The sequence below is a fragment of the Lampetra planeri genome, chromosome 16 (genome assembly GCF_965212315.1).
Source record: "Lampetra planeri chromosome 16, kcLamPlan1.2.h2, whole genome shotgun sequence".
Taxonomy (NCBI): Eukaryota; Metazoa; Chordata; class Hyperoartia; order Petromyzontiformes; family Petromyzontidae; genus Lampetra; species Lampetra planeri.
The window spans coordinates 854336-882127 of record NC_136122.1 but is presented as its reverse complement, the minus strand read 5'-3'; the positions used below and the strand labels follow the sequence as shown (position 1 = coordinate 882127).

At 45.6% G+C, this 27792-nt stretch overlaps 1 protein-coding gene across 3 annotated transcripts in view; it reads left to right on the top strand.

Annotated features, from left to right (window-relative positions):
• The window catches only part of LOC144722898 (ATP-binding cassette sub-family C member 8-like), a 117534-nt gene that overhangs the window by 6896 nt on the left and 82846 nt on the right, over positions 1-27792 (top strand). The window contains exons 1-5 of one of the 3 annotated variants that reach the window (XM_078601305.1): positions 16331-16557; positions 17732-17853; positions 20246-20412; positions 23174-23416; positions 24566-24748. In XM_078601305.1, coding sequence (XP_078457431.1) covers positions 17736-17853; positions 20246-20412; positions 23174-23416; positions 24566-24748 — 711 coding nt within the window. In that variant the 5' untranslated portion in view covers positions 16331-16557; positions 17732-17735. Of the gene's footprint in view, positions 1-16330; positions 16558-16678; positions 16826-17731; positions 17854-20245; positions 20413-23173; positions 23417-24565; positions 24749-27792 lie in introns of those variants that run through there. The other 2 variants (XM_078601304.1, XM_078601303.1) reach the window with 2 other exon arrangements.

Sequence of the window (27792 nt, the reverse complement as noted above, 5' to 3'; positions counted from 1 at the left end):
TGTCTTTTTCTTGACTTGTCCAAAGCTTTTGATACAGTAGACCACAACATCCTGCTTAGTAAAATAAGTTGCCTCGGTTTTTCCGAAAACACAGTAAAATGGTTAAAAAATTACCTCTTTTCTCGCACCCAAACTGTATTCACAGATGGTTGGAGGTCAAACAGTGTTAAGATAACAAAAGGGGTTCCACAGGGTTCCATTCTCGGCCCCCTCTTGTTCTCTCTTTATGTAAATGACTTGGGCACTGAACTGGATTATTCCAGGGTAAATCTTTTTGCAGATGACACGGTACTAATTACTGCTGGCCGCTCTCCGGATGACGTGATTGCTAAGCTCCAGAGTGATTTCAACAAACTACAACATCAGCTAGTTGCTCTTAAACTAGTCCTAAATCCTGCCAAAACCAAGGTGCTATGCTTCTCACCAGGACTAAAGCGGGAAGTTATTTTCCCCAAATTACATTCCTTAAATAATGATCAAATAGAGCAAGTTAAGATCTATAAGTATCTTGGGATCATCCTGGATTCAAAACTGAATTTTGAAGATCACATTGATTATATTGGGAAAAAGACAAAAATTAAAATTGGTTTTCTATATCGACACAAGCACTGCTTCCCCCCTATGTTCCGTTTGGAATTGATTAAAGCTACCATACTGCCTCTACTTGATTACTGTGACATTGTTTATAAATCAGCCCCAAGTACTGTACTGAAGAAGCTTGACTCAATGTATCACTCGGCCTTAAGATTTGCATTGAACTGCCCATATAGGACTCACCACTGTGACCTCTACATTGGGTCAAACTTAACATCTCTGAATGTTCGACGGCTTGTGCACCAGATCTTATTTATTCATGATGTACTTGCAAAAGAATCTGCAGATTACCTGCTGGATCTCATCTCTGTTTCAAAGAACAAATTTGACCTAAGGTCTACACTCATTTACCAGCTTAATATTCCCTATTGCCGTACATATACTGGAGGAAGGGCCTTTGCTATTGATGCCCCCAGGGTCTGGAATGCTGTTGCCAATAAATTGAAACTTGAGTCACTACCTATGAGATCTTCACTCAAAACTGCTCTAGAGGAGTTGTACACCCCTAGCTGCCAGTGCTATTCAGTGACCTAAAATAAAATGTTTCGCTCCGGATGATCGCTGCAAAGTATGACCTGTGTTTTGATTTAGTGTGCTGATCTTAAAGGTGGAGTGACTCATGCAGCCAGCTATGGCTGCAGGGTTTTGGTAGTACATGTTGTTTATGCCATTTATTGTGAAAATTCTGTCACAGTTCCTATGATTGCTTTTTCATTGCTTTCATGGCTTTATTTTGGTGATTTCGAAAAGTTTATTGGTTTAGCCATGTTTGTTTGTTGTAGTACAGAGTTAGACTGATGGCCTTAATTTAAGCTGTCTTGTGGTTGTTGTTGTTGTTGTTTGACTTGCATCCCACTGGGATTTTTGCACACAGCGTTGGTGTACGGTGTTTTTTCTGCAATATTTTGCTGTCTTTTCTTGGATTTTCTGTTTGCACTTAGTCACATATTCACTTTAAGATGTTTTTTTGTTCATGTTTTTGTTTTTTGTTTGTTGCGGTTGCACCCGATTCAAGAGCTGAATGGCTCACAGGGCTATACCTAATAAATGAACTTGAACTTGAACTTGGGATGTGTAAAAAATACATATTGTTTAATGTGGGAAGACAGACATATGGAGGAGATATGGTGTTTACTTGCCTATTTTGTTATTTATATTCTCCGCAGTGTTGCTGGTAATTGCTTTGATTTGTGGGCCGCTCTGTGCAGCAGTTCAGGGCGGTTTCTGTTCACAACAAGCCCTTGGGAGGACTCTCCCAGTTGGTTGGTGTGGAGGAAGAAAAAGCGATTGAATGTCCGGACCCTTTGTGTTGCTTCGTGAAGTGGGTGGCCTTACTGGAAGGGGCAGGAGGCACACAGCCTCACCAAGCCCTGGCCTGTGTGTTTTCTTTCAACAGTGCATTTGCAGGTCCCTATACAAGTTATATTTGTCAGGTCCCTTTTTTCAAGCGAGGCTTGTTTATTTAAACTGCCTCCATCTGTCAGTACCACTTACTTTATAGATAACATTTAGGATAATAAGGATAGGTTTATTTGGTAGTCTGTAGCCACATAATACGCTGTTTGCCAAAGGCAGCCACATAGGCCGGCATGGGGTGTTATTTCCTTCCCATGAGATTGCCTTATGTTGGCTCTTCGTGTTTTGGGTATTGCACCTGAACCCTCAGCACCATGTGATTCAGCTTAGGAAGTTCGTGCCGATTCACGGCTCGTACACGGATTGGCCTCAAGCGTTTTTCTTTATCTCCCTTCTTTATCGTCTAAAAATAACAATCACTCGCATGACCGACTAGTTATAGGGTGCAACACACTGCATGTACAGTGCAAGAGCACATATCCTTAACCCAAAGCTTGATTTTGTTGGTTTAACTGTGCACTCTGTAAGCAACTTGTTACAGGGATCTGAAGAGCCCCTAAATGGGCTTTGGTTAAAATCTATGATCACCGGGCGATGGGGATTCCTGTGAGAGTCATACGCTGCTCCTGCTGATGGCTGGTGCACACTCAGCGAGGGATGCGTGAAAAATTGGAGGCGCGATATATAATAAAACCAGTCCCTGAATGAAACCATGACGTTTCTCTTAAGTAATCTCGTTGAAGTGCAGGGCACTTTGGTCCTTTGATGTCGCTAAGATTTAATCCCTAACCTGGAACTGCGGAGTGAACATGTAACGTTGTAGGCATGTGGTTGGCATCGGCACTTGGTTGGCATCGTTGGACCAACGTTGGAACAAAGTTGGCCCAACGTTCCATTTTTACTGGGCACGCATTACCTTGTGGACACGTGTCCAATCCACTGGAGGATTTGTACGGTTGACGTTCGTCCTGATTTGCCAGGAATTTGTCTTAGTTTTCCCTCCAGGTTTCTCTGCAAATGTGCAGGTCGATCGTAGTACAATTACAAATCAAGCTACAGATATGTCAAATATATGTCGGGTGATCATTGTACTTGAATGCTCACGGTAAAATATAAACGTCAAGATTGGCACAGACGTGTATTTATAAATGGTAGCCACACTTGTTTAAATATAGCAAGTCTGCTTTATGTTCTTTTCCATTCCACCTGCCGTATCCTGAATGTGTGTTTTTCCATGGAATTTTCTTGCCAAGGGCTGTTATGCATTTCCCGGTGACAAGGTGACGCCGTCCGACAAGCCGGCGGGTTCTCACACGCCGTGATGTTCATTTGCGTACAATGAATGCACGCGGAAATGAGTGGCTTCCTTCAGCGCGCGATGCCTTTCGCTCGTGCAGTGATTTTGATAACGTAGCAAAGCGTACGTAGTACATCGCGCGTGTTTGCGTGCGCGCGCACACCCCCAGTTCAAAATGTCGCTCAGCCCCTTCGCGTGAACGCCATTGTCTTAGTGTTTCCACAGGGCCACAATTATGAACGCATTTTGTCAGCTCGAGCGGAGGTCCGTGGAGACGGTGGCACTCACAATGAGCCTTTACCATGAGGAAATTGTATTTTGGAAACGGTCAATTATTTTGCTCCCGTGTTGGGTGTATTGATGTTTCTCTCTTTGGCAGAGAAAAACACATTAGGTGTCTTGCCTCACGGCAGATGGGGAGCGTACGTTCACAGGAAGTTCCCGTTTTTTTATGCTAATGTTGGTCACGTGACCAGGAAGTGACGATGTTAGATTTCCACTGTACCACGCGGGCGTCAGCCATTACACAGATAAGTCAAGATGGCGGCACGCATCGCATCTCAGTGAGACCACAGCCGCACTTGTCCATTGTGGGAGCTTAAGAAGCATTATCTGTAAGTTGTTTATATTCCTATAATATTGGAAATGCTGTTGTAATGTTGGAATGACCGTTATAGCAATGTAAATGCCTTTATGGTGCCGTTAAGTTGTTGTAGTAAATATGAGGCCTAGTTAGTAACAAAGCCTGTGACTTTCCTTATTGTGGATGTTACTTGTGATTTAGTAGGTCGAGTCAGACTTGTGCCTATGTTGCGATCCTGAGAGTGATGACGAAGTATCTTATCCACAGTTTAGTGTTAAGTGTAATGCTGTACATTTGGGGTGCAGTGGGATGAATACACTATGTGCCTGTATGCAAAGCACCAGCTTGTGCCTTTGTCTAGTTGTTCAGGGGTAATGTGGGGGCCTGGTCCTTCCAGGATCTATTGTTATCTGAGACAATGTTCTGATGCTGTGGTGTTCATTGTGTGGGTGTTTCCGAATTATAACAGATGCTGTTTTCTCACCAGTTTTACCTGTTACAATCAATAAATTACGATCGGAGTTGGACGGTCATCCTGGCTCCGAGGGTTTATTGAACACATGGTTATCTACTCGACTAGCGGTGCAACGCAGCGTACAGCGAGGCCGAGATAGTAAAAAGACACTCTTCTTCAAGTTCCCAAGAAGTCCTGCAGCCAGCTCTGCAGTCAGCTCTGCAGCCAGCCCTGCAGCCAGCTCTGCAGCCAGCCCTGCAGTCAGCTCTGCAGCCAGCTTTGCAGCCAGCCCTGCAGTCAGCCTGCAACAAGCAAGGAGCTCTGCAACGAGTCTACATTAAAATCGTGCTGCAAGCATCGCAGCATGGAAAGCCACAGTTCAGCAGGGAGAGATGCTGAAGATGGTGAACCAAGCAATCCAGGATCTCCCATCCTGCCTCAAGAGGACCAAGGGAGTTCAAGGCCCCAGAGGGAGGTCAGGTTGACGCAACGGGCCTTGGAAAGCTATGAAGCTGAGAAACAGGACCTTGATGCCAGGATACAACGGGCATGGAACCGGGTTGAAGCAGATTTATCTGAAGCTTCAAACGCCTCAGACACAGTGGCCTCAATTCAGCGGGCCATCCAGCGAGTGAATGTGAGCAGCTCAAGCTACAAGCTCCTGGCAAATAAATACATCTCGCTCCTGATGAAGGTGAAAACAGATGAGGGCATTGAGGGAGTGCGCAGACAAGAGCACTTCCTTGAACTGCTCGATGATAATGTGCAGGCAGTGATACAAGATGCAATGGACCGTGTGGAGGGCTTAAGAGAGACACGATCTCAGCACTCTGTCTCATCCAGGTCCACCACAAAATCTAAAGCCTCAGCACACTCAAAGACATCATCTACTAGTATGGCAGCAGCTCAGGCACGCGCAGCAGCAGAAGCAGCAAACGCCCGTATTGCCTACATGGCTGAAGAGGAAGCCATGCTAATTGAAAAGGCCCACATACAAGAAGAAGCAAGCATAGCAACTGCTGCCGCACGGAGGAAAGCAGAGCAAGAAAGTATATTAGCAACTGCTGCCGCACGAGAGCAAGAGAGTATATTAGTGGCTACTGCTGCGCGGAAGAAAGCAGAGCTTGAAGAGCAAGAGAGTATATTAGTGGCTACCGCCACGCGGAAGAACATTGAGCTGGATGCTAAGTTAAGCACCCTACAACTCAAAAGGGAAGCAGCTGCTGCAATGGCCCAGGCAGAGGTGCTCGAGGCAGCAGCCAACCTGGATAAGGAAGAGAATTGGAGTGAGTTTGGCACTCAGATACCTGTCAAGGACCGTGATCAACTCACCAGAAAAAATATTTTGGACTGGTCTGAACAATGCATCAATGCTCCTCCACCAAACGATACTGAACAAAGGGTGGACGTTCAGGCATCGCCATCTCCACACCGAATGAACATTAATGCTGTCTACAGGAATGGTGGAAATGCATATCCTGCCCTGGCAGTTAGTCGCCAACTCAGCGTCGCGCACGTGGGGTCAGACGTGGATGCACCAAGTCAGACCCACATTCCAGACAGTCACATAAAGGGATCCAGCCAACGTGATCGAAACCCTTTGGGCCCACAGTCCAACGCCATCGCAAATGACGGCATGCTAGGCAATACAGCCAATAATGCCGCCTCACAAGCGCCAGTATGGACACACCCTGGATCAGCAGGACTAGGAGACTTTGCTAGGTACCTGGCTCACCGCGAACTAATCAACACAGGACTCGTTAAGTTTGATGACCACTCTGAGAACTATCGAGCCTGGAGATCTACCTTCAGGAATGCAATCCGAAATGCAGACATCTCTGCAAGTGAAGAACTCGACCTGTTGGTGAAATGGTTAGGAAATGAATCTGCAGAGTACGCGAAGAGGATCCGGTCAGCAAACATTGACGACCCCGCCTCAAGCCTGCATGCGGTGTGGGAGAGGCTCGAGGAGTGCTATGGTAGCCCAGAAACCATTGAGAAGGCTCTCTTCAAGAAGTTGCAGAACTTTCCAAAAATCTCTGGTCGAGACAATAAAAGGTTACGGGAGCTTGGAGATCTTTTGATGGAGCTTGAATCAGCCCAGGCTGATCCCTACTTGCCAGGTCTCATTTTCTTGAATACCTACCATGGCGTGAACCCCATCGTAGAGAAATTGCCATTTGACGTGCAAGAAAAATGGAGAACAGCGGGTTCAAGATACAAGTCAGAGCATCAGGTTGCATTCCCCCCATTCTCTTTTTTCTCAAAGTTTATCCGCAACCTGGCTAAGACTAGAAATGACCCGAGTTTCATGTTTGGCACCACGGGGATTTCCAGTCCAGATCTCCCAAAAATGGAAAGGACAACGGCGAAACGAGGAACAGCGAGAGTGCCAATTTCCGTACACAAGACTGAGGTCTCTCCTGCGACATTCGCAGACTCCGTCCAGGCAACCACCACAAAGAAAAAGATAAAAGATCCAGAGAAACAACCTCACTCCCTCCAGAAATGCCGTGAGTTCAGGAGGAAGCCATTGGAAGAGCGGAAGAACATGCTGAAAGAATTTGGAGTGTGCTTCAAATGCTGTGCTTCTACTAACCACCTTGCAAGGAATTGCAAGGCAGATATCAAGTGCGAGGAATGTGGCAGCGACAAACACGCAACTGCTCTGCACACATTTTACTCGAAACCCAGTAGCACTAAGGCTTCCGATCCCGAAGCAGAGCACGGCGGGGAGCAAGGCGAGATCGCCGCACTCACTTCATCAATCACAACCAAATGCACAGAAGTCTGTGGAGAAGGCTTCAAAGGAAGATCTTGCTCAAAGATATTCCTCGTCTGAGTCTATCCCAAAGGACATCCTGAAAGGGCAGTAAGGATGTACGCCATAATGGACGACCAGAGCAACAGGTCTTTGGCAAGGTCAGAGTTCTTTGATCAGCTAAGTGTAGGTGGGAATTCCTTTCCATACACGCTCAGAACATGCTCAGGACTGATGGAGACAGCGGGAAGAAGAGCGAGCGGCCTCATGGTGGAAACCATAGATAGCACCATGAAGCTAGCCCTTCCTATGGTGACAGAGTGCAACGAGATACCGGACGACAGGAGTGAGATTCCCACGCCCGAAGTTGCACGTCACCACCCACACCTGAAACCCATAGCAGAGTTCATCCCGCCATTGGATCACGCGGCACAGATTTTACTTCTGCTCGGCAGGGACATGCTGAGAGTCCACAAGGTTCGTAACAAACGCAATGGACCTCACGACGCTCCCTATGCCCAGAGACTTGACCTAGGATGGGTCATCGTAGGTGACGTTTGTCTGAAGGGAATACACAAACCAGACCACATTAGCACATTCAGAACGAGTGTGCTCACGAATGGACGCACGTCGCTCTTCAAACCGTGCCCCAACCACTTCACGCTGAAAGAGGAACTCGGCGAGAGAAGTCAAGGCTGTACCGTGCAGACTTACGAAGAAGCCACCATGACTTCGCTTATGCATCCACCGTCTTCGTTGGAGTTTGTTCCTCCACGTTTCTCCAAGCCAGTCCTGACTGACGGGAAGAAGACTAAGGTGAAGCCGCTGCTCGTCGCTCTGCTGGTGGTCGTGGCGGTGGTCGCTGTGACCGTGGCCTCTCCGTTCCTCGACTCGGAGCTATCGTCCGAGTGGGAATTCTGGAAGGAGTTCCACGGCAAGGCCCCACAACTGGAACATACCATCTCAAGGCTCGAGCTGTGTGGAGCCATTCTTGCTACAGAGGTGGTGGAACTGATCTTAGACGAATTTGACGTCAAACTGGACGCGGTCAAGTTCTACACGGACAGTAAGGTCGTACTAGGCTACATAAACAACCAAACCAGAAGGTTCTACACCTACATCAGCAACCGGGTGGAGCGCATCAGGAGATCGACGCAGCCGGAGCAATGGAATTACGTTCCAACTGACCAGAATCCAGCAGATCTCGCAACTAGGTCCGTCCCTGCATCTCTGCCGAATCAAACTATCTGGCTGACGGGTCCAGCGTTCCTGTTACGACGTGACGTTGGCCCATGTACTACCAAGGAGACCTTTGGACTCTTAGAGCCCGAGTCCGACAAGGAGATTCATCCTCTAGTGACAACTTTCGTAACAAATGTGCGACCAAGAAGTCCACTGAGTCCACACCATTATGAACATTTCTCGAAATGGACGACGCTTGTGCGAGCGATAGCACATTTAACGCATATGGCAGACTGCTTCCATCGCCCGATGAGAGGCACCACTGGTAGCTGCAATGGATGGCATTACTGCACAGTGCCACGCACTGAAGACGAGCTTTCCAGAGCAAGGAAATCAATCTTCCGCTGTGTGCAACAGGCAGCTTATGCAAGTGAGATCAAGGCCATCAACAAGGGAGAAGACCTTCCTAGGGTCAGCACCCTCAGGAAGCTAAACCCCGGGATGGACAAAGACGACTTGCTCAGGATCGGTGGTCGGCTAGGGAATGCAAAATTAGATGAGAATGAACGAAACCCCCTCATAATCCCAAGCCAGAGCCACATCGCAATCTTACTCGTGCGCCACTACCACGAGAAGGTCAAGCACCAAGGTCGGCACTTCACAGAAGGAGCAATCCGATCTGCAGGGCTGTGGATCGTTGGAGCAAAGAGGTGCATCGCCAGCACAATCCACAAGTGTATCCCGTGTCGCAAGCTACGTGGAAAACAGGAAGAACAGAAAATGGCAGACCTCCCAGCCGATCGACTCAGTGTGGAACCTCCCTTCACCTCTGTAGGGATTGACGTGTTCGGACCGTGGACAGTCATCTCCCGCCGCACCAGAGGAGGGCTCGCGAACAGCAAACGTTGGGCAGTGCTGTTCAACTGTATGAGTACACGAGCAGTGCACATCGAAGTCATCGAGTCCATGGACTCTTCGAGCTTTATAAATGCACTCCGGAGGTTCTTCGCCATCAGAGGGCCAGCCAAGCAACTCCGTTCTGATTGTGGAACCAATTTCATAGGAGCATGTAAAGAGCTTAAGATCAATACGGAGAATGTCGAAGATTATTCTGTCAGGAAATATCTTAGTGACCAAGGCTGCACATGGATCTTCAATCCTCCCCACTCTTCGCACATGGGTGGAGCCTGGGAACGCATGATCGGGATTGCTCGACGCATTCTCGACTCCATGCTATGTGATGTCGGGTCCACACGGCTCTCTCACGAGGTCTTGACCACTCTCATGGCCGAGGTCTCAGCCATAATTAACTCAAGACCCCTGATCCCCGTCTCAACCGACCCGGAGTCACCATTCATCTTGACTCCTGCTACACTTCTTACCCAGAAGACAGATGTGCTCACAGCACCTACCGAGGAGGCCAGCACTGCAGACCTCTACAGACGTCAATGGAGACAAGTGCAGAGCTTCGCGAACACGTTCTGGCGTCGCTGGAAAAACGAGTACCTTACGACACTCCAAGTGCGCAACAAGTGGCAGTCTAATAGACCAGACATCCAAGAAGGCGACCTCGTCCTACTGAAGGACAACCAAGCCAAACCGAATGAGTGGCCAATGGGCCGCATCCTCAAGTCGATTCCAAGTGCCGATGGAAAAGTTCGAAAGGTCGAGGTTATGATTGCGAAGCAAGGAGTCGCAAGAAATTTCATCAGGCCCATAGTCGAGATAGTACTACTTCTCTCTCGCAAAGATATGGACAAATAAGTCGACCCGTTGAAGTTGTTATACACTTGTTTATGAGATAGGAAATAAATGGTGGTATCTCCTAGATACCAGACGGGGAGTGTCTTGCCTCACGGCAGATGGGGAGCGTACGTTCACAGGAAGTTCCTGTTTTTTTATGCTAATGTTGGTCACGTGACCAGGAAGTGACGATGTTAGATTTTCACTGTACCACGCGGGCGTCAGCCATTACACAGATAAGTCAAGATGGCGGCACGCATCACATCTCAGTGAGACCACAGCCGCACTTGTCCATTGTGGGAGCTTAAGAAGCATTATCTGTAAGTTGTTTATATTCCTATAATATTGGAAATGCTGTTGTAATGTTGGAATGACCGTTATAGCAATGTAAATGCCTTTATGGTGCCGTTAAGTTGTTGTAGTAAATACGAGGCCTAGTTAGTAACGAAGCCTGTGACTTTCCTTATTGTGGATGTTACTTGTGATTTAGTAGGTCGAGTCAGACTTGTGCCTATGTTGCGATCCTGAGAGTGATGACGAAGTATCTTATCCACAGTTTAGTGTTAAGTGTAATGCTGTACATTTGGGGTGCAGTGGGATGAATACACTATGTGCCTGTATGCAACGCACCAGCTTGTGCCTTTGTCTAGTTGTTCAGGGGTAATGTGGGGGCCTGGTCCTTCCAGGATCTATTGTTATCTGAGACAATGTTCTGATGCTGTGGTGTTCATTGTGTGGGTGTTTCCGAATTATAACAGATGCTGTATCTGTGTTTTCTCACCAGTTTTACCTGTTACAATCAATAAATGACAATCGGAGTTGGACGGTCATCCTGGCTCCGAGGGTTTATTGAACACATGGTTATCTACTCGACTAGCGGTGCAACGCAGCGTACAGCGAGGCCGAGATATTAGGTGTAAATTGTTTGCTGTTGTCCCGGCTCTTATAGTGTTGTTTTCTGGTGATTTCTGCTTGGTCGTGGGTTTGATCCTCACCCTGATGGCAGGTATATTTGAAGTTTGCACGTTCTCCCCGTGGTCGCGTAGATTTTTCTCCGGGTCCTCCAGTTTCTTTATCTCCACATTTAGAAACGTGCGTTTTGAGTATTTGGTAACTGCTATACATTTCCACATGATAAGCCACTTCGTTGAGCTATCATTTGTGAAAAAGAGCTATATAGCTCAGTGGCCTTACCTGGTAAAACGATATATATATAATTATAGTTTGGGTGTTTCTCTTTGAGGTCGCTTATTGAAACTGCTGCTGATGTGATCTTGCCGTTAATGACAAAAAATGTATTTGGCGATGCTGCTACTGCTGCGGTGGCATTGGTGCACAAGCACAATAAAAAAAAACTCAACACATTCGTCGGTAATACTGTTGCTTTAAAAGGAAACATAGAAAAATAGGCAACATTTCAGGCAATGGCCCTTAATTTTAAGTGCTTTGAAGAAGCGCCATTCCCCCGAAAATCACATATTATGTATTCTCCCTTTTAAGGCCACAGTGTTATTGAGAAATGTTCAGAGTTGCTGTCAATTGTGTTGTGATGGCTATAACAAGATTTTTCAACGGTGTAAACACACTGTGAGCTCTTGCATAATTAGAAACAATCCTACTCTTACGTTTTACATTAAACCAAATTGTTATTTCCCTCACGTCACGAGCATAATTATTTAGCAAAATACATTTTCATATATGCATTAAGAGCACAGTTGAACATGTCCATGTTTATCTATGTTGTCGCTCTTGTGATGCTTCATAATGTAGCAGTCATTCACCCTAGCAAGCCTCAAATAAGTGTCAACATCAATGTTTTTAATGAGGGTCATTCTTTCATGATGTTTAGCCAGGACCTTTTTTGCTCAGCTATTTCCTTTCTGCGTATTTCTAAACGCGCATGTGAGGAGGTGATACTCAAACACCTCCGGAGATAGATCACGATCCAATCGCTTTTTTTACATCTCTGGAACTGTGGTTCCCCTGAAAAATGCATGTGACATACATGGTAGGGAGCGGTGGTGTAGCGGTTAGCGTCCTGCGCTACAAACCTGGCATCCTGAATTTGATTCCCGCTCACGGCCAACACCAGTGACGTTTATCTTAACTTGTCCTGGGCCTCCCCTAGGTTGACTCAGCCTCAAATGAGGACCTGATGCGGTGTGTAAATATCGCCGCTAGGGAGACAAAGGCGGTCGGACGTGGTGTTGGCCACGCACCCCCTCGTGTGCCGTGCCAGCCTTCATAGGTGCTCGCTAACAGCACTTGCCCCAACACGCTGTGAAGGCTATACAGGGGATCTTTGTCTTTGATCCCCGCACGATCCACCAACTCCACCTCAAAGTGATGGATTTCAGGCAAGCAACTCCCACATCCAGCAAATGTAAACGTGAATAATGAAAACGCGAATTGAAGTTTGATGGTACTGTATAATGACATTTTAGTACAGAGGATCCCTGCCAGAATGTTGGGCCATTTTATGGGATGCGTATCTCTGTGCCTGGCTGTGGCATAGGGATAGAGATGTCGGACGTATGTCGTGTTACAAGCTCTCATGTCAGTTGAGGCAGTGTGTGTGTTTGCTCACCAAACGTTGTGCGTGTGGGGGGAGCGGTGGTGAAGTGGTTAGCACATTGTGCTATGAACCAATTCCTGCTCACGATAGCGATGATCATCTGAACCAGCCCTGGGCCTCCCCTAGGTGGACTCAGCTTCGAATAAATACCTGGTATAACATGTAAACATCGCTACTAGGGAGACAAAGGTGTCCGGACTAAGTGCTGACGACCCACCCCCTTGTGTGCCGTGCCGGCCTTCATAGGTGCTCATTAACAGCACTTGCCCTAACAGTCTGTTTTTGCTATATGGTGGATGTTTGTAGATTTTTTTAATGCTCACCAATTATACGTAAATACATTTACTTCTGCTTTCATTGTCTATTAGACATCAAGAACAAGAGGTTACGATGGCCAATGGTGTTGACACCACCACAACACCTCACCACCAATAATGTTTTACCCAATGTTGCAGTTGTTGCCCAGTCACCAACCAACTAACAAAGTCACTTCTCTGAGCCTACTGTTACACACATTTGTGTTTTCATATAATTTTGCCTAATTACTGTAACGCCTCATTGCCCTCCCCGAACTCCTCACCGCGACACTCAAAGTGATCCAGAATGCACCTTGCCCGACTTCTTGCATGCACCCAAAATCATCACCGCTTCTATTATCTCCCCCCTCTCTAGCTTCTCTCATTACTGTGAATACATCAGATTACTTCTCTATATGGTGGGCCATTCTTCCCAATCAAGGAACATTTTCCTGAGGTGGCACAATTTGTGTACATTCTTTTTGCCATAAAATGATGTTTAGTGATATATATATATAGCGCTGCCATTCATACAAATTGCATCTCACAATCGCTGAGGGAACCTCAGACAATCGGCAGACGGGTAGTGAAGCAGCGCTATTGACAATTGCCTTAGCTCTGCGGTCCACAATATATGAAGATATGTTTAAATGTGGGAGGAAGCCAGAACACCCGGAGAAATCCTATACATGTGTAATGACAGAGTGACACCTGCTGACATGACAGGGTGACACCTGCTGGCCTGGGAAGGGATTAACGGGTAATGCCACAGAGGTAACAACCAATCAGGGAAGGAGGTGTATCTGGGGCAAAGGTAACAGGTGGGGCTCGCCGAGATACTCCGGGAACCTGCTCGAAGGTTCTACGAGAGGGCGTGGCCGGAGGCAGGGCCTAGCCACGCCTGGGGGGATATAAGGGGGAGCGGACCCGCAGCTCGGGGCTCGTGTGTGGGGTCCTGGCATGTCGCTGTTCACCGACATCTCTCTCCATCGTCCGGCCACGTGGAAGATCTCCTCCGTGGGTTCCATTGCCGTCGTCATCACGCCGCCAGCCAGCGGCGGAGACGACTGAGGGCGAGGGTACGACGCTGAGTGATCGGCTGTGCGTGTAGCCAGTAGAGGTGTTATTGCCACGAGTATATTCAGTGGGAGGAAGAACCAGTGTTGTGCCCAGTGTGAGTAATAAAGAAGAAGTACCCTCTATACGACGTGTCGTAGAAGTTGCTCATTACACATGTGAGGGGGCAACTGATAAGAGTCCATAATAGGGTTATACATTTTTTAAGACTGAAACAGGAGGATTTCTCCACAACTAAGGCTGGTTGTAATTACCGGAAAAACGTACTCGAATTGTAAATGTTGTGGGTTTACTCTCCAACACTACTAATTAATTGGCATGTTTTAATTACGTGAAAAACCTTATTAATTGGCTGTGTCGGGTGGTGGCGGAATTAACGACACATTTATATTTACACGATTTAACCCCAACAAACCTCTTATGGATAATATTGGTCACGAAAGCCTTCTTGCTCTACCACCTTCTTCTGGAAAGTCACTAAAACATAACGCTCTCTGAATTGCTGCGACACAGTTTGCACCCTTCTTGATAGTATGTCATCACCAATTACCACAGGGGGAAGCAGCGGGATGCTTTCTACTTTTTTTTTATATCCTGCTTCTGTCCGCTGTACAGAGCGTAGAAATTATTTTCTTACCGTCCTTTTAGCTCAATGCAAAATTACCTTCATTGCATTTTTATAAAAATGTGTTAATTGTCTCTGCTTGTTCCCGAAAAGTAGAGGGAGAGTTGCAGACAATGCATTATCATTGGGCACTGAGCACGTTGCACCTCGAGCACGCTGCATTTCGAGCACGTGCGTCGTGCTTTGCTGTGCAAATGCATTTTTTTTTTATCCAATGCCATAATAGAGGTTTTTGGGTTAGATCGCGTAAATATATAAATGTGTCATTAAAAACCCACCATCACCCGACACATCCAACTAGTGAGGCTTGTCACGTAAACAGAACGTGCCAATTCATCACTAGTACAGCACACCGGTGTGTTGGAGAGCCAAGCCACAACATTTACAAACTGAGTACGACGTTTCACCAGTAATTACAACTAGCTTCATCAGGCGACAGCCAGATTTGTGAAGTCTTACTGTTTCGTATTTGATGATTCGCTTCCATGTAGCACTAAGGCAGTAGCTATCCGAACGGTTACAGTTATTTAGATTTCTTTCAATTTCGATAGATTATCTAATTAGTCTTGGCCTGTAGTAGCTAGTTTTGCACAAAACATCACCATTATAAAAATAAATTGAGAGTCCTTGTTGGCACGCGTGTTCTGCTACTGCTGACAGTTGTATTTGTGAGAATTTAATATTTATCTGATGTTCTTTTAGTCTAGTGCTGATCATTCGTCCTGTTTGCCCAACATTAACTGCACGTGTGGTAAATGAAATTCGTTACAAGTTCCGTACATCAGTGTGTTCTGGCTATCGCCTGATTAGGCTGGTTGTAATCACCAGCAAAATGTCGTACTCGAATTGTAAATGTTGTGGTTTAACTCTCTAACACACCGGTGTGCTGCACTAGTGACGAATTGACATGTTCTGTATACGTGACAACCCTTACTAGTTGGTTGTGTCGGGTGGTGGCGGGATTTTAACGACACATCTATATATTTACGCGATCTAACCAAAAAACCTCTATTATGGATGATATTGGTCGCGAAAACCTACGTGTTAAACCAAATCCAATGCCCACCCCTACATCTGGCTTCAAGCAGTGAGGAGATGAGGGTGGTGAAATGATAATAATAGTTCTGTAATTTAAAAAACAAGAATCACTACTCTGGCCTTGCACTGAAGCTCATGGTGGAACCCTACGCAGCGTCACTCTTTGGACACCAAGGTCTCAGCCTCACGTCGGTTCTCTGCTCTCACCCCTTCGCTGTGGAACTCTTAAATCGCATTGCACATCCGCAACATCAATGCACTCTGACTAGTTTCAAGAAACATCTAAAGGCAACTCTATCTGTATTGGTTCATGCTTTCGAGCAGCCCTGAGCTTGGCTCCGTGACTCTGAGTTGTTAACTTGTCTGCACAATCTGGCACGTTATAAATGTCATTATTCTTCTTCTTTGGTTCTTTCAGTAAAGTTACGTAGATAGAAAAAGAATAATAAAGTGAATAAAAATAATTAAAATAAAATACAAATAAAAACCACCACGTTTCGATTGCAACACAAGCGGTCGTCATCAGGAAAATGGGGGTTAGCCTCTAAAGGCAAGCTGTTTATAAAGGTTTAAAATGGGCATAGTCGAAGTGTCAGCAGCATGGGCAGGGCAGCTAATGTTAATGTAAGTGATGATAGTAGTGGGCAACGACACCAATGAAAGGGCTGCCAGGTAAAGGTTTAACATGGGCGTAGCTCAGGTGTAGCAGCATGGGCAGGGCAGCCAATGTTAGTGGTGGTAGTCGTAGGCCACTCAAACGGAATGTGGTGACGTCACCACGCAAACGAATGCGGTGACACCTCCCACACAAACGGAACGTGATGCTAGTAGTGATGGTAGTAGTGATGCTTCTTGGCTTGTCAGGTTTCAGTATGAGAAATGCATCATATTTACCGATCATTTCCACTGTCAAGGCTGCCAGTCGGTGAATCTCACTTGTAAATTGCATTGTCAGCTGCCAGGTACTGCCGTGCTGGTGAGTGTTTTTTTTTTAGGGGGCAGCTTTCATGCCGATTGCTTGCGATTGGTGGGTGTTTGTACACAGTGTTTGCATGTCGGTGTTGGCGCGGGTGGTGGTGGGGGTGGATAGCAGAGGCTGTAAACGGGTTACACAGCCACACCACGTCTTGTGTGTGATGGGGCCCATGGGCCTGCGCATGCCACACGCGCAGTGCGTGAGACTTGCCAGCCCCGAATTCTTACGACACAGGCTGGGGGAAAACGACTTAGTAATTGTCACAAATGTGAGTGCGCACACCACTTATGGCTTCACTTGCAATAGGAACTGGGGTGCTGTTAATATAATGTCTGCTGTCAGGTAAGAATGCAGTTTTTCAAAATTATGTTAGCCATCGCCGGGAACTAAACTCAGGTTGCCGGGTTCATAGTGCAGTACTCTGATCACCATGCTACCGCAGATACTAAAATGTAATCAACCTTTTAGTTATTAGGACTAATAGCTACATTTTCTCCTTTATATGATGAGTATTACCACAGATACTGAATGCTGTCTTGCTCCTGATACTCAATACCAAGCAATGCGGCAGTCTGAGCGATGGCTATGGATGTACAGTACTGGCAGTAAGCCAATAAATATTATGAGGCTCTTAATTATGTTGTAACAAAAGTACTGATTTATCAAACAAGATGAATTTAGTAAAAAAATGCAGGAATCAGATTTGTTTTAATAGGTTTTAAGATGAGATAGCCAGGTGCCTCAGATGCGCTGAGCTGGAACTGCTGAGATCCTAGGTTCAATTCCAGGCAGTCACCTGGGATTAAACCGAGTTCTCGAGTGGATAAATTGATTGTCTCGGTCGGGCTAAAGAATTAATTGCACAAAAAGGGCATTGCATTGAACTTTGGTTCAGCTCTGTCCCACCTATAGAGCTGGTGGAAATGTGTTACCCCTTTACTATGTGGACCACAGGTCACCTGAAGGGATTTCAGCGGTAGCTCTGTCGTGTCCGCTTCCGTGGGCCATTCTCTAATACTAAGCATCATAATGCAGTGCGAGAGATCCAAATGGATCGTCTCATGGCACAACATCGAGAGCGTGCTCAGGATACAATTGGGGGAAAAGAGAAAATAAAGCTTTAAATAAAGTGAAATTAATGCGTCGTACGTGCGTGTGTTGGTGTAACGGGCAGGTTCATGGAGTCACGCCACCTGCACCTCTACATGCCGGCCATCATGGCTTTCATCGCTGCCACCACTTCCATCGTCTACTACCACAACATCGAAACGTCCAACTTTCCCAAGCTTCTGCTCGGTGGGTTGTATAACATGAATGAGAAAACAACAAAAACAATAACTATGCAGTCCAGCGGGGTGCAACAGAGCAGTCAGCTCACTCTGCGATTCTCCTTGCATGCAAATATTCTCGATTTTATCAATACAAAAGAGCAGAGAGAGGTACTGTACTCACACTCTGACACCACCTGGATTATATACTTCCTCCGTGGTGGAGTATTTACATAGCAGAGTGAGACTATACATTGTTTTGTCGATTCTGGTAGATGTTAGAGTCGTGATACACACATGGAACCGTGTGTGTGAGAAGTTACTGTTATACATTCATTACAGAAAGGATTGTACTAACTTAACATTGAACAATTTACATTTCCACCAGTGATAAGTTAAATAATGATTCTGCGATTTTAACTAACCTGACATTTGCACCTGGAAGGAAGTCTCTGGCTTTCTGTTGCAACACAATCCACATCGTCGTGCGTGGGATGGACATTGCACCGGAAGCACTGGGGACTCCCTCTGGCCGTGATGTCATGGGCAGGAAGGAGTGTCCGTTGCTTGCCTAGAGAGAGATACAGAAAAGAATGAGGAGAGTTAAGCCCCTTTGCGGTATCACCTGGGTTGCCTCTATCCTGATACCGTTGTTGTTGTTGTTGGTGATGTACAGTGTATCACGTTGCTTTGTGACGATGTTTCTCAACAACAAATCTCGAGTTCAAAATGGATCTCAGGGAACAAAAATGTATCCATGTGCTCCAAATAATAAGGCGCATGAGAAAGTAAAATGTACCCCAAACTTGTGCCCGGTGTCAATAGAATTACACAAATCTAGTCACGCACACACACCTCAACCGAATTATAATACACACCCCCGACTTTTGCTTTAACATTGAATAAAAAAAGTGCATCTTTTATAAGTCAGAGCATACGGCAGTAAAACATTTAAACCAACATCCATTGCTATTTATATATATTTTGCAAATGTTAAACCCATAATCTTCTTATGTGTTTTCATGTGCCTAGTCTGCTTCTCATGGAGTGACTCGTTTATTTATTTATTTTACAATCGAGAGGTTTGCAAAGCAGTAATTTCAATATTTCTTGAAAAACATTATTGGAGGTCCCATTCAGCTGCGCTGGTCTTATATTATTTTGAGAATTATTTTTGCTAGCCTCCAATAATAGTAATAATGTTTCGTTTTATACGGCATCATTTATGCAAATTGTATCTCACAATCACTGAGGAACCACGTACAAAAAGGGAGGCAGCAGAACTTCCTTTTGAGCCGGCACCACCAATAATTGGCCAAGCTCTGCAGTTCTCTGTGAAATATGTTTTCCTTCAGGCAATTAATGAGTGTGTATACATGTCGGAGGAAATCAGTTTTCAGTGACTTTCACTGAGGTTCACCATGCGATACAGATCTTGAATAACAAGCCATTGGAATCTCCAACAACCACTGAGTGGATGGTTTTAATGTGGAAAACTATTCCTGGAAGCACTAACGTCTCCCAGACTTTGAATCGAACTGCATTCACCACAGTAGTTAACCAGAGGGGAGCTTTGCACTGATGCCACGTACGAAGCATCGGCTTACATCCTGTAAACTTGTTTTGCTAAATCACTATCATAGACAACTCTTCCGTCACTACACAATTACAATTTCCTTCTGTGAATTTCTGGACATTCTGGAATGATTCTAGCTCAGACGCTGGAGATGGGAAACCAGTAGCTTAAGGGATGGTGTGGGAGAGTGACAAGCGTGAATCATCCACTCTTTGGGGAAATGTTGTAAGTTAAATTTCACTACAAATACACACAATAGTGTTGTTATTTGCAGCACTTTTAAATACTTTACGTTTTTTCTTTAGTATACAGCATCATTCTATGTTGCTGTCGAATTGTATAAAATATATTCATCCATTAGTAAATCTACTGCTGGATCAATCCCTCCCCACACACTGTCAGTCATGGGGGTGCTCTGACCATACTTCACCGTGCAGGTAAGCGTGGATTGTTGAAGGCAGATAGGGGGTTTTCCAGGACTGTTCAGATATCACTCGTAACTAATGTTAGTCGTGGCTAGGAATCAATCTTAGGTCGCTGTGTTCATGGTAGATTGCCATAACCACTGCGATCCAGACCCTGACTCCTGTATATTTGAAGTTTGCATCTCGCTCTCCCCGTGGTCGTGTGGATTTTTTTCCGAGTCCTCCGGTTTTTCCCTCCACATTTATTAATGTGCTTTTAGAGTATTTTGCTGCTATAAATATACACATGATAGGTGCTGGCCAACCACGCCCCTTCGTATATCGTGCAAGCCTTCGTGGGCGCTACTCACCAACAACACTTGCCCCAAGTTTCCTATAAGGCTATACGTGGGGATCCTTGTCTCTGTGCCCCTCCGCAGCCCTGCTGGTCTACTGGCTGCTGGCCTTCACCATGAAGACCATCAAGCTGGTGAAGTTCTGCGAGCACGGCGTCGGCTTCAACCAGCTGCGCTTCTGCATCACGGGGCTGCTGGTGCTCATCTACGGCATGCTGCTCTCCGTCGAGCTCAACGTCATCCGCATGCGGGTGGGTCCTCGGCGAGCCTGGGGCGGCCCCCGTGCCCAGGCCGTTACAAGCAAGTACCTCGCTGATCTCGTCAGCAAGGAGCATAAACCATCATCGCGTTAACTCTGGTCATCCTCGCAGCAGCGGCTTTTGGCTGGCCATTAAACAAAGGCAGTCACCGCATCGTGGTACTTTCAGATGTGCTTCTGCGGCCGTCTGGAACACTATTCCTTCCGATATTACTTTTAAATCATCTAGATTGAAAACTAATTTTTTTGAAACTGCTTTTTATGTTTAGTTTGTTGTCCTCCCCCCACACCTCCGATTAGCACAGTTGGCTATGTACGGTGCGAAAGAAGTTCAACATACATACATACAGGAGAGACCCGCACCCTGCGTGTTCGTCAGGGATAAGAAAACTAAACTATCAACTATTTTTAAATCTTACCAGGTAAGGCCTCCACTGAGCTATGTAGCTCTTTTTTCAGAAGTGACCTGGTCATCAGAAATGATGGCTCAACGAAGTGGCTTATCGTCTGGAAATGTTAAGCATCCAAATACTCTAAAATGTGTGATCTTGATTCTAAATCCACACGACCACAGGGAGAGAGAAAGACATGCAAACTCCAAATATACAGCAGTAGGCGTCAAGATAGGGATTGAACTTACGACCTTCTGTATTCCAGGCGAGGTAGTTAATATCTCGCCACAGTGGCGCCCATACGTTGCCACCAGTCCCAGTTTCACCAGGATTGTCCTCTTTATGTGGGAGCTGCCCTGGGAAAAATGTAAGTCTTGCCAGGACACTGACAATCCTGGTTTTCGTCAGTTGCATAATAATGCAACACAATTTTGCTTACGTGCAGTTCTCCCCTCTTCTGGTATTGTGAGATATACTTCTTCACGTGATATGTCCTGATTTGCTGTACCTCAGAGGCATCAACCGTATGTTGGGATAAGATGGGTAAGTAATAGAAATCGTTAATAGAGAATGGTGTAGTTGCGGCAGACGGAGATGAAAGATTTTAGGAGGGAGTGGGAGAGATTGGGGTAGGCATGGGATAAGAGTGGAAAAGAAATATGGATGAATCAGTCGATGACATTGGCGTGATACTGAATAAAAAATACCATTGTGCTGACAAGAACAGCGTGGTCTGGACTTACAAGGGGTGACTCATGCATTGGCAGAAGGCCGTGTGGGATTGGCGGAGCAATGTGTGTTGTTATTGTTCCATTCGCTTCACCAAATCGGACTAACTCTACCACGGTCAAGTGGACCTCTGCCAAAATATGAATCACAAACAAGATGGTTTATTTTTCCCATGCATTAGTGCTTTATCTTGTTGTTTAGAACTGCTTTTTATGTTTCGTTTGTTGTCCTTCCCCCACACCTCCAGTTAGCACGGTTGGCTATGTACGGTGCAAAAGAAATTCAACATATATTCATATTGGACTATGCTATTTCTTTTCCCAAGCTGAATGATTTCTCCTCATATAAAATATAATTGAATTATGAAACAATGAGCATGCCCTGCCTGTCTCTGTGGCCACTCTCCACGTCGCTCTGTGACCTGCCTCTGCCCTTACTTTGTAGTCAGTGCTCCTTCAGAGTTTCTCACATTTGTCTTCATATGGGTTTAGCTGCTCGTCTTACTTGGTCCTCTTCATCTCATCGTGTAAATCGAGCTCCCTTGCGAGACCTTCCACACAAACGAATTTGTCTCTTCGTTCCTGCCCTTTTTTAGCTATCATTCCACCACCTCCCAGTTGATTGAGGGAGTAGCACTGCATGGCGAACCCAGCTAGTTTAATTCCAAGCCGTTGCAAACTTTATTGGCACCTGTTCTGAGCCTTCACTTGGTCAACTCAGCAATGCAATGCTTTGGAGACTATAGTTGGTGGATCTGCATGAGATGAGAGTTGGTGAGGGTTGGTGGATCATTATAAACCGCAGCAGCAACACCATTATCATCATCATCAACATCACAAGCACAAATTGGAACATCTTTCACCATCTTTATTGCCATCTTCATATCCACATCATTGCTGTCATAATCATCATACTATTCATTAGCATATTCATCATCATCCATGTCATTATCTTCACCATCATCATCTTCATTGCCATTTTGAAAGTTGCACTAAGCTATCTTTAGCTTAACTCAACAATTTTGCACCTCCATTTTGGACGGAGCAACACTTGCACACATTAGCGACCACACATCCATGCACAGGCCACTGTGACCATACCTCCATTCACAGGCCACTGTGTCCACGCGTCCACTCACAGGCCACTGCGGCCACGCGTCCACTCACAGGCCACTGTGGCCACGCCTCCATTCACAGGCCACTGTGGCCACGCCTCCATTCACAGGCCACTGTGACCATGCCTCCATGCACAAGCCACTGCGGCCACGCGTCCACTCACAGGCCACTGCGGCCACGCGTCCACTCACAGGCCACTGCGGCCACGCGTCCACTCACAGGCCACTGCGGCCACGCGTCCACTCACAGGCCACTGCGGCCACATGTTCATTCACAGGCCACTGCGGCCACATGTTCATTCACAGGCCACTGTGGCCACACATCCATTCACAGGCCACTGTGGTCACACATCCATTCACAGGCCACGATGGCCACACATCCATTCACAGGCCACTGCGGCCACTGCAGCCACTATGGCCACGCGTCCATTCACAGGCCACTATGGCCACATTCGAGTACATTAACCCTAATGGCCGAGCTCGGCCGCATTTGTCCCTCCGTGCCCCCTCGGTCACAGAAGTACGTTGGCTTCCACAACCCAAAGAAGGTGAAGCCACCCGAGGACCTGCAGGACCTGGGCGTGCGGTTCCTCCAGCCGTTCGTCAACCTCCTGTCCAAGGCCACCTACTGGTGGATGAACGCCTTCATCACGAGCGCGCACCGCCGCCCCATCGACCTCAAGAGCATCGGCAAGCTGCCCATCGCCATGCGGGCGCTCACCAACTACATCCGCTTTCGCAACGCCTACGAGGAGCAGAAGGTATCCCGCGTCGTAGCCGCATTATAGGATTTCTCCCGTTGCCTACCGCAAGAGACAAAATAAACACGTTTAAGACGATGCACCTTGCACGCGCGTGCATATTACGAGCTGGTGTAGGCGTGGTGTCTGATACATTAAACATTGTGATGCTTCTGGGCCCTACAGAAGCAGAACGCCCCAGCCTCAAACTTGCTTATTCCAACTAGTTAATCCCAACTAGTTTCCTCAGGTGGGTCTCAACCCCCTCAGCAGTAAGGTGTAACGCCCCCTGAGGAAGGCAGCAGGGTGTTGTATGTATGTATGTTGAACTTCTTTCGCCTTGTACTTAGCCAACCGTTCTAATCGGAGGTGTTACAACCAAGCTAAATGAATAAGTCAATGACTTGCTGCCAAAGGCTTTGACCGACCATCTACATATTGAACTTAAAATAAAACAGTGCCATTTTTTTTAAACCAATATAATAGATGAGCTACAAGAAGGCAACCTGGCTGCAAGTACAATTAAAGTCACGTGGCTTATGTGAAGGGGTTGGTGCAGTGATTGGCTTCATCATTCCCACACAAAACTTACTACACACAGACAATCTGCAGTAGTGCTGCATGACATGGACCAGTCTCTACCAAGTGTTGTCTGATTATTATGACATCAGGATTCGTCTTCTTAGCTACCACCCAGTTCTGCACTGGTAACACATATTTAGGAGTTACTGCACATGTCACTGTGCAGGTTTTTGCGATTTAGCTGCACAGCTTTCTGATGTCTTTTCGTGTTGTACCGCTCGCAGCATGTGGAGCGAAACGTCGGACACCATGCCAAACAACCCGAGAGCACATCGGAGAGTTGCTGTACATAACAGGCAAATTATCTAATTCACGCTTTCAATGGGGGTCTAAATTTGAATGTCGATTAACTAAGCGACCTTTTTCTACGCCTGCATATCTTGCACGGCTTGCAAGAATACGAGATGCAGGCAACGGTGCTCTCTGTAATAACCGCTGCAGATCTCGCACACCTGCCGTGTGAGGGAGACTGTCGAGTAACTTGCCTCATTTTGCCTGGCCTCGTACTTGCGCACTGGCGGCGTCGGCTGCGTGTGTGTGTGCGGTGCTAGCTGAGAAATGCGTTTCTCTGCCGCTCTCTCTCCGCAGCTGTCTGCCGGAGAGGCGCAGCCCCCCTCCATCTGGCGCTCGCTGTACCGTGCTTTCGGCCGGCCCATCCTGCTGAGCAGCACTTACCGCTACCTGTCCGATTTGCTGGGCTTCGCCGGCCCCCTCTGCATATGGGGCATCGTCCACCACCTGAGCAACAAGGACAAGAAGCTGCACCCGCAGGTCAGACTCTTCTACCGGCTTGACTCGGTTTGCGCACTCGCTGCAAACCTCTTCTCACAGCGGCAGTAGCTGCCGGAACGTGACACCAGTTGGACTCCTGGTGTCGTGTGACACGTGGGGGTGGGCCAATCGAGTAAGTGGAATGTGATTCCACTTGTGTTCTGTAGATACACAGCCCTGGTTTAATACGACCTATATTTATTTTGACAATGATGCATGTAATAAACTTGTTTTGGAGCTTTCCTGACTGCTGGAAATTAAATAATAGAGTACGACGTTTCGATTGCAACACAAGCAATCATCATCAGATGATGAATACGACGTTTCGATCATCAGATGATGATTGCTGATGATGATTGCTTGTGTTGTAATCGAAACCTCGTATTCTATTATTTTATTTTATTTAGTTTCTTTCTACGTGACTTTACCGGAAGAACCAAAAAGATGCATGTAATCTTAACTATTTTTAATTTTAATATTGTTGGTTATCTTTGGTAGAGCTCCCCTAAAATTAAACCTACGTATAGTTGACGTATTTTTTTCTTCTGATGTCCTTGCTCGGGGTCACACTTTCCTGGTTTTTATTGCAGCTTTGCGATTGGCTGACTGTTCTTTAAAATTGGTTAGTATTTTGATGCTGTAATTTTTGCAGTAAAACTGATACCTCTGTATTATGGCCATGTTGATTCAATCTAGCTTAGTTTTCAGGATTGCTTCTTACACGGCCGAGTATGAAGGGTAGAGTTTCTGATGGCATTTTGGCAAAACTCTAGTCGAATGAATACGAACATAGCCATCGTGAGTGTATGTCGACAGTATTATGACCACAATTAGAATGGGATGGAGAGCCCGATGTGGATGTAGTTATAACTCAGCTGTGTGGAATTAGTCCATTTCCTTTTACAGGGGATGTAGTAGCATTCACCACTTTTGGTTTTTGTTGATAATATCTAAGAACATTACCGGCTAAAGTATTAATATAAATCCTGTCTTTACCAAAAGCACCCAAATTTGGACAGTCTTCTAAATTTCTAAATTCTTGCTTTTTTATAGCAAGTATTTATCTGGATTGTTTATTTATTAATTCATTTTATAATGAGGATAAATACAACCGTAGAACAAAAATACGAATGAAACCTATGATACAATGTAATTGCGATACTTCATGTCATCTTGTCACATTGCATGTTTGGAACTGAGTCACTGCTGGTATCTGTGGACTATTTTCTCACAATCAAAGTCAAAGAAATACCTGGCTGAAATGGCCATTGGGGCATTGGTGCTCATCTCCTCTTTATAAGCCGTGAGTCAGTTGTGGAAATTCAACATTCCTATGGTAGAGGATAGTCTATCCAAATGACGACCACTGTTGCCTTCCCCACATAGTGGTACGGAACTAAGTTTAAACATACCAGAGGGACAATGGGCTGAGTCGACCCCAACCAGGGTTTGAACTCACGAAGTTTTGATTGCAAGCTGCTCGCCCTACAAGCTCAGTCAGCTCATCTCACAATAAAACCACATGGGAATGTTAATTACAATTTTGTCAATATAAATGTATTGTTAAAACCGCCTCCACTGACACAGCCAGTTAGTAAGGTTTGTCACGTAAACAAAACATACCAATTTGTTAGTAGTTTAGCACACCTGTGTGGTGGAGATTAAACCCAGAGCATTTACAATTCAAGTATGATGTTTCGCCAGCAATTGCAACCAGACTCATCAGATGACAGCCAGAATAAAAAAAAGCCAAAAAATAACTGTTAAACGATATTTCTAACATGTGATATTTTTTGTTTCATTGTGCATGCAGCACAGTGCCACTCTAGTAGCTAAATGTGTCTGATTGTCGTGTAGCAAGTGAATAAAGTGAAAGACGTGGTGCCACAAATTGGTTCGTCATTATGGACCCACGGACAAGCACACGGTGCCACTAGAAACGCCACATTCACCACAAATTCAATCTGGGATAAGGTGAGCACAAAGTTCCATAACAATGCCCCTTCAAGCTTTGACATTTTGACCACGGCACCGTAAAGATTCTTAACATGATCTAAAAAACACAAAATAATGCATGTGATTCATTGGTAATACCTGGGGTTCAGAGCCCAGACTCAGGTAACATTTGGATTCTTTAGGTTTACTGTAAATGCTTGAGGCTCATAGGGACAGACTATTATAATCCTTAGGATTCGTACGGGTGTCAATTCGTGAAGCCCATATGCTCCAATGCAATGAAGTTTGGTATTATACTTATATAGTGTCCCGCAAGCGTATTAATATAACAAATACTCATGCCAAATATTAGTAAATGGACTAAACATCCAAATTCAGGATCCTCCGGAATGATAGCTTTGAGATTCAGTATTTCACGGATAAATAAAGCACTGTTATTTGTGTTGTAATATTCCCCATGTTTGTTCAAATGTGTTAATAAAAAACGAATTACCCTTTGTCAATCCACTGCTGGATGAAGGCCTTCCTAATTCTATGTTACAGATGGGGTTGTTTGACCATATTTCACCACGCTGGTTCACATATCACTCGCTGCTGGCGTTGGCCTACGCTGGGATTTAGGTAGCCAGCTTCAAAATGCAAAGGTTGCGAATCATGGTGCCACCACTCCCTCAATTAAAAAGGTCTCTAATCAGAATCAGAAAGGGTTTTATTCGCCATGAAAGTTCGCACAAACAAGGAATTTACTTTGGCAGGAAGGTGCATACGTTCAACATATAGGAATCTTAAATCTTAAATAAGTGGTGTACAAATCTAACTATACTAAAGATACAAAGTCTAACTAATACTAAGGGGCTAAAGTATGTAAAACATTTGAATGAAATATAAATTATAAAATAGCTATAATATACAATATAAAAATACAAAAATACAAATAGGGTAACATAGTGCAAATATGGCAAGGTGTCATTGTGCAGATAAAGTGTTAAAAACAATGTAAACAATTATTGATCCTCTTCAGTTTTTTTGCTTGGAAATACATAAATATATTATATTATGATGCAACGTTTAAAATACATATTAAAGTC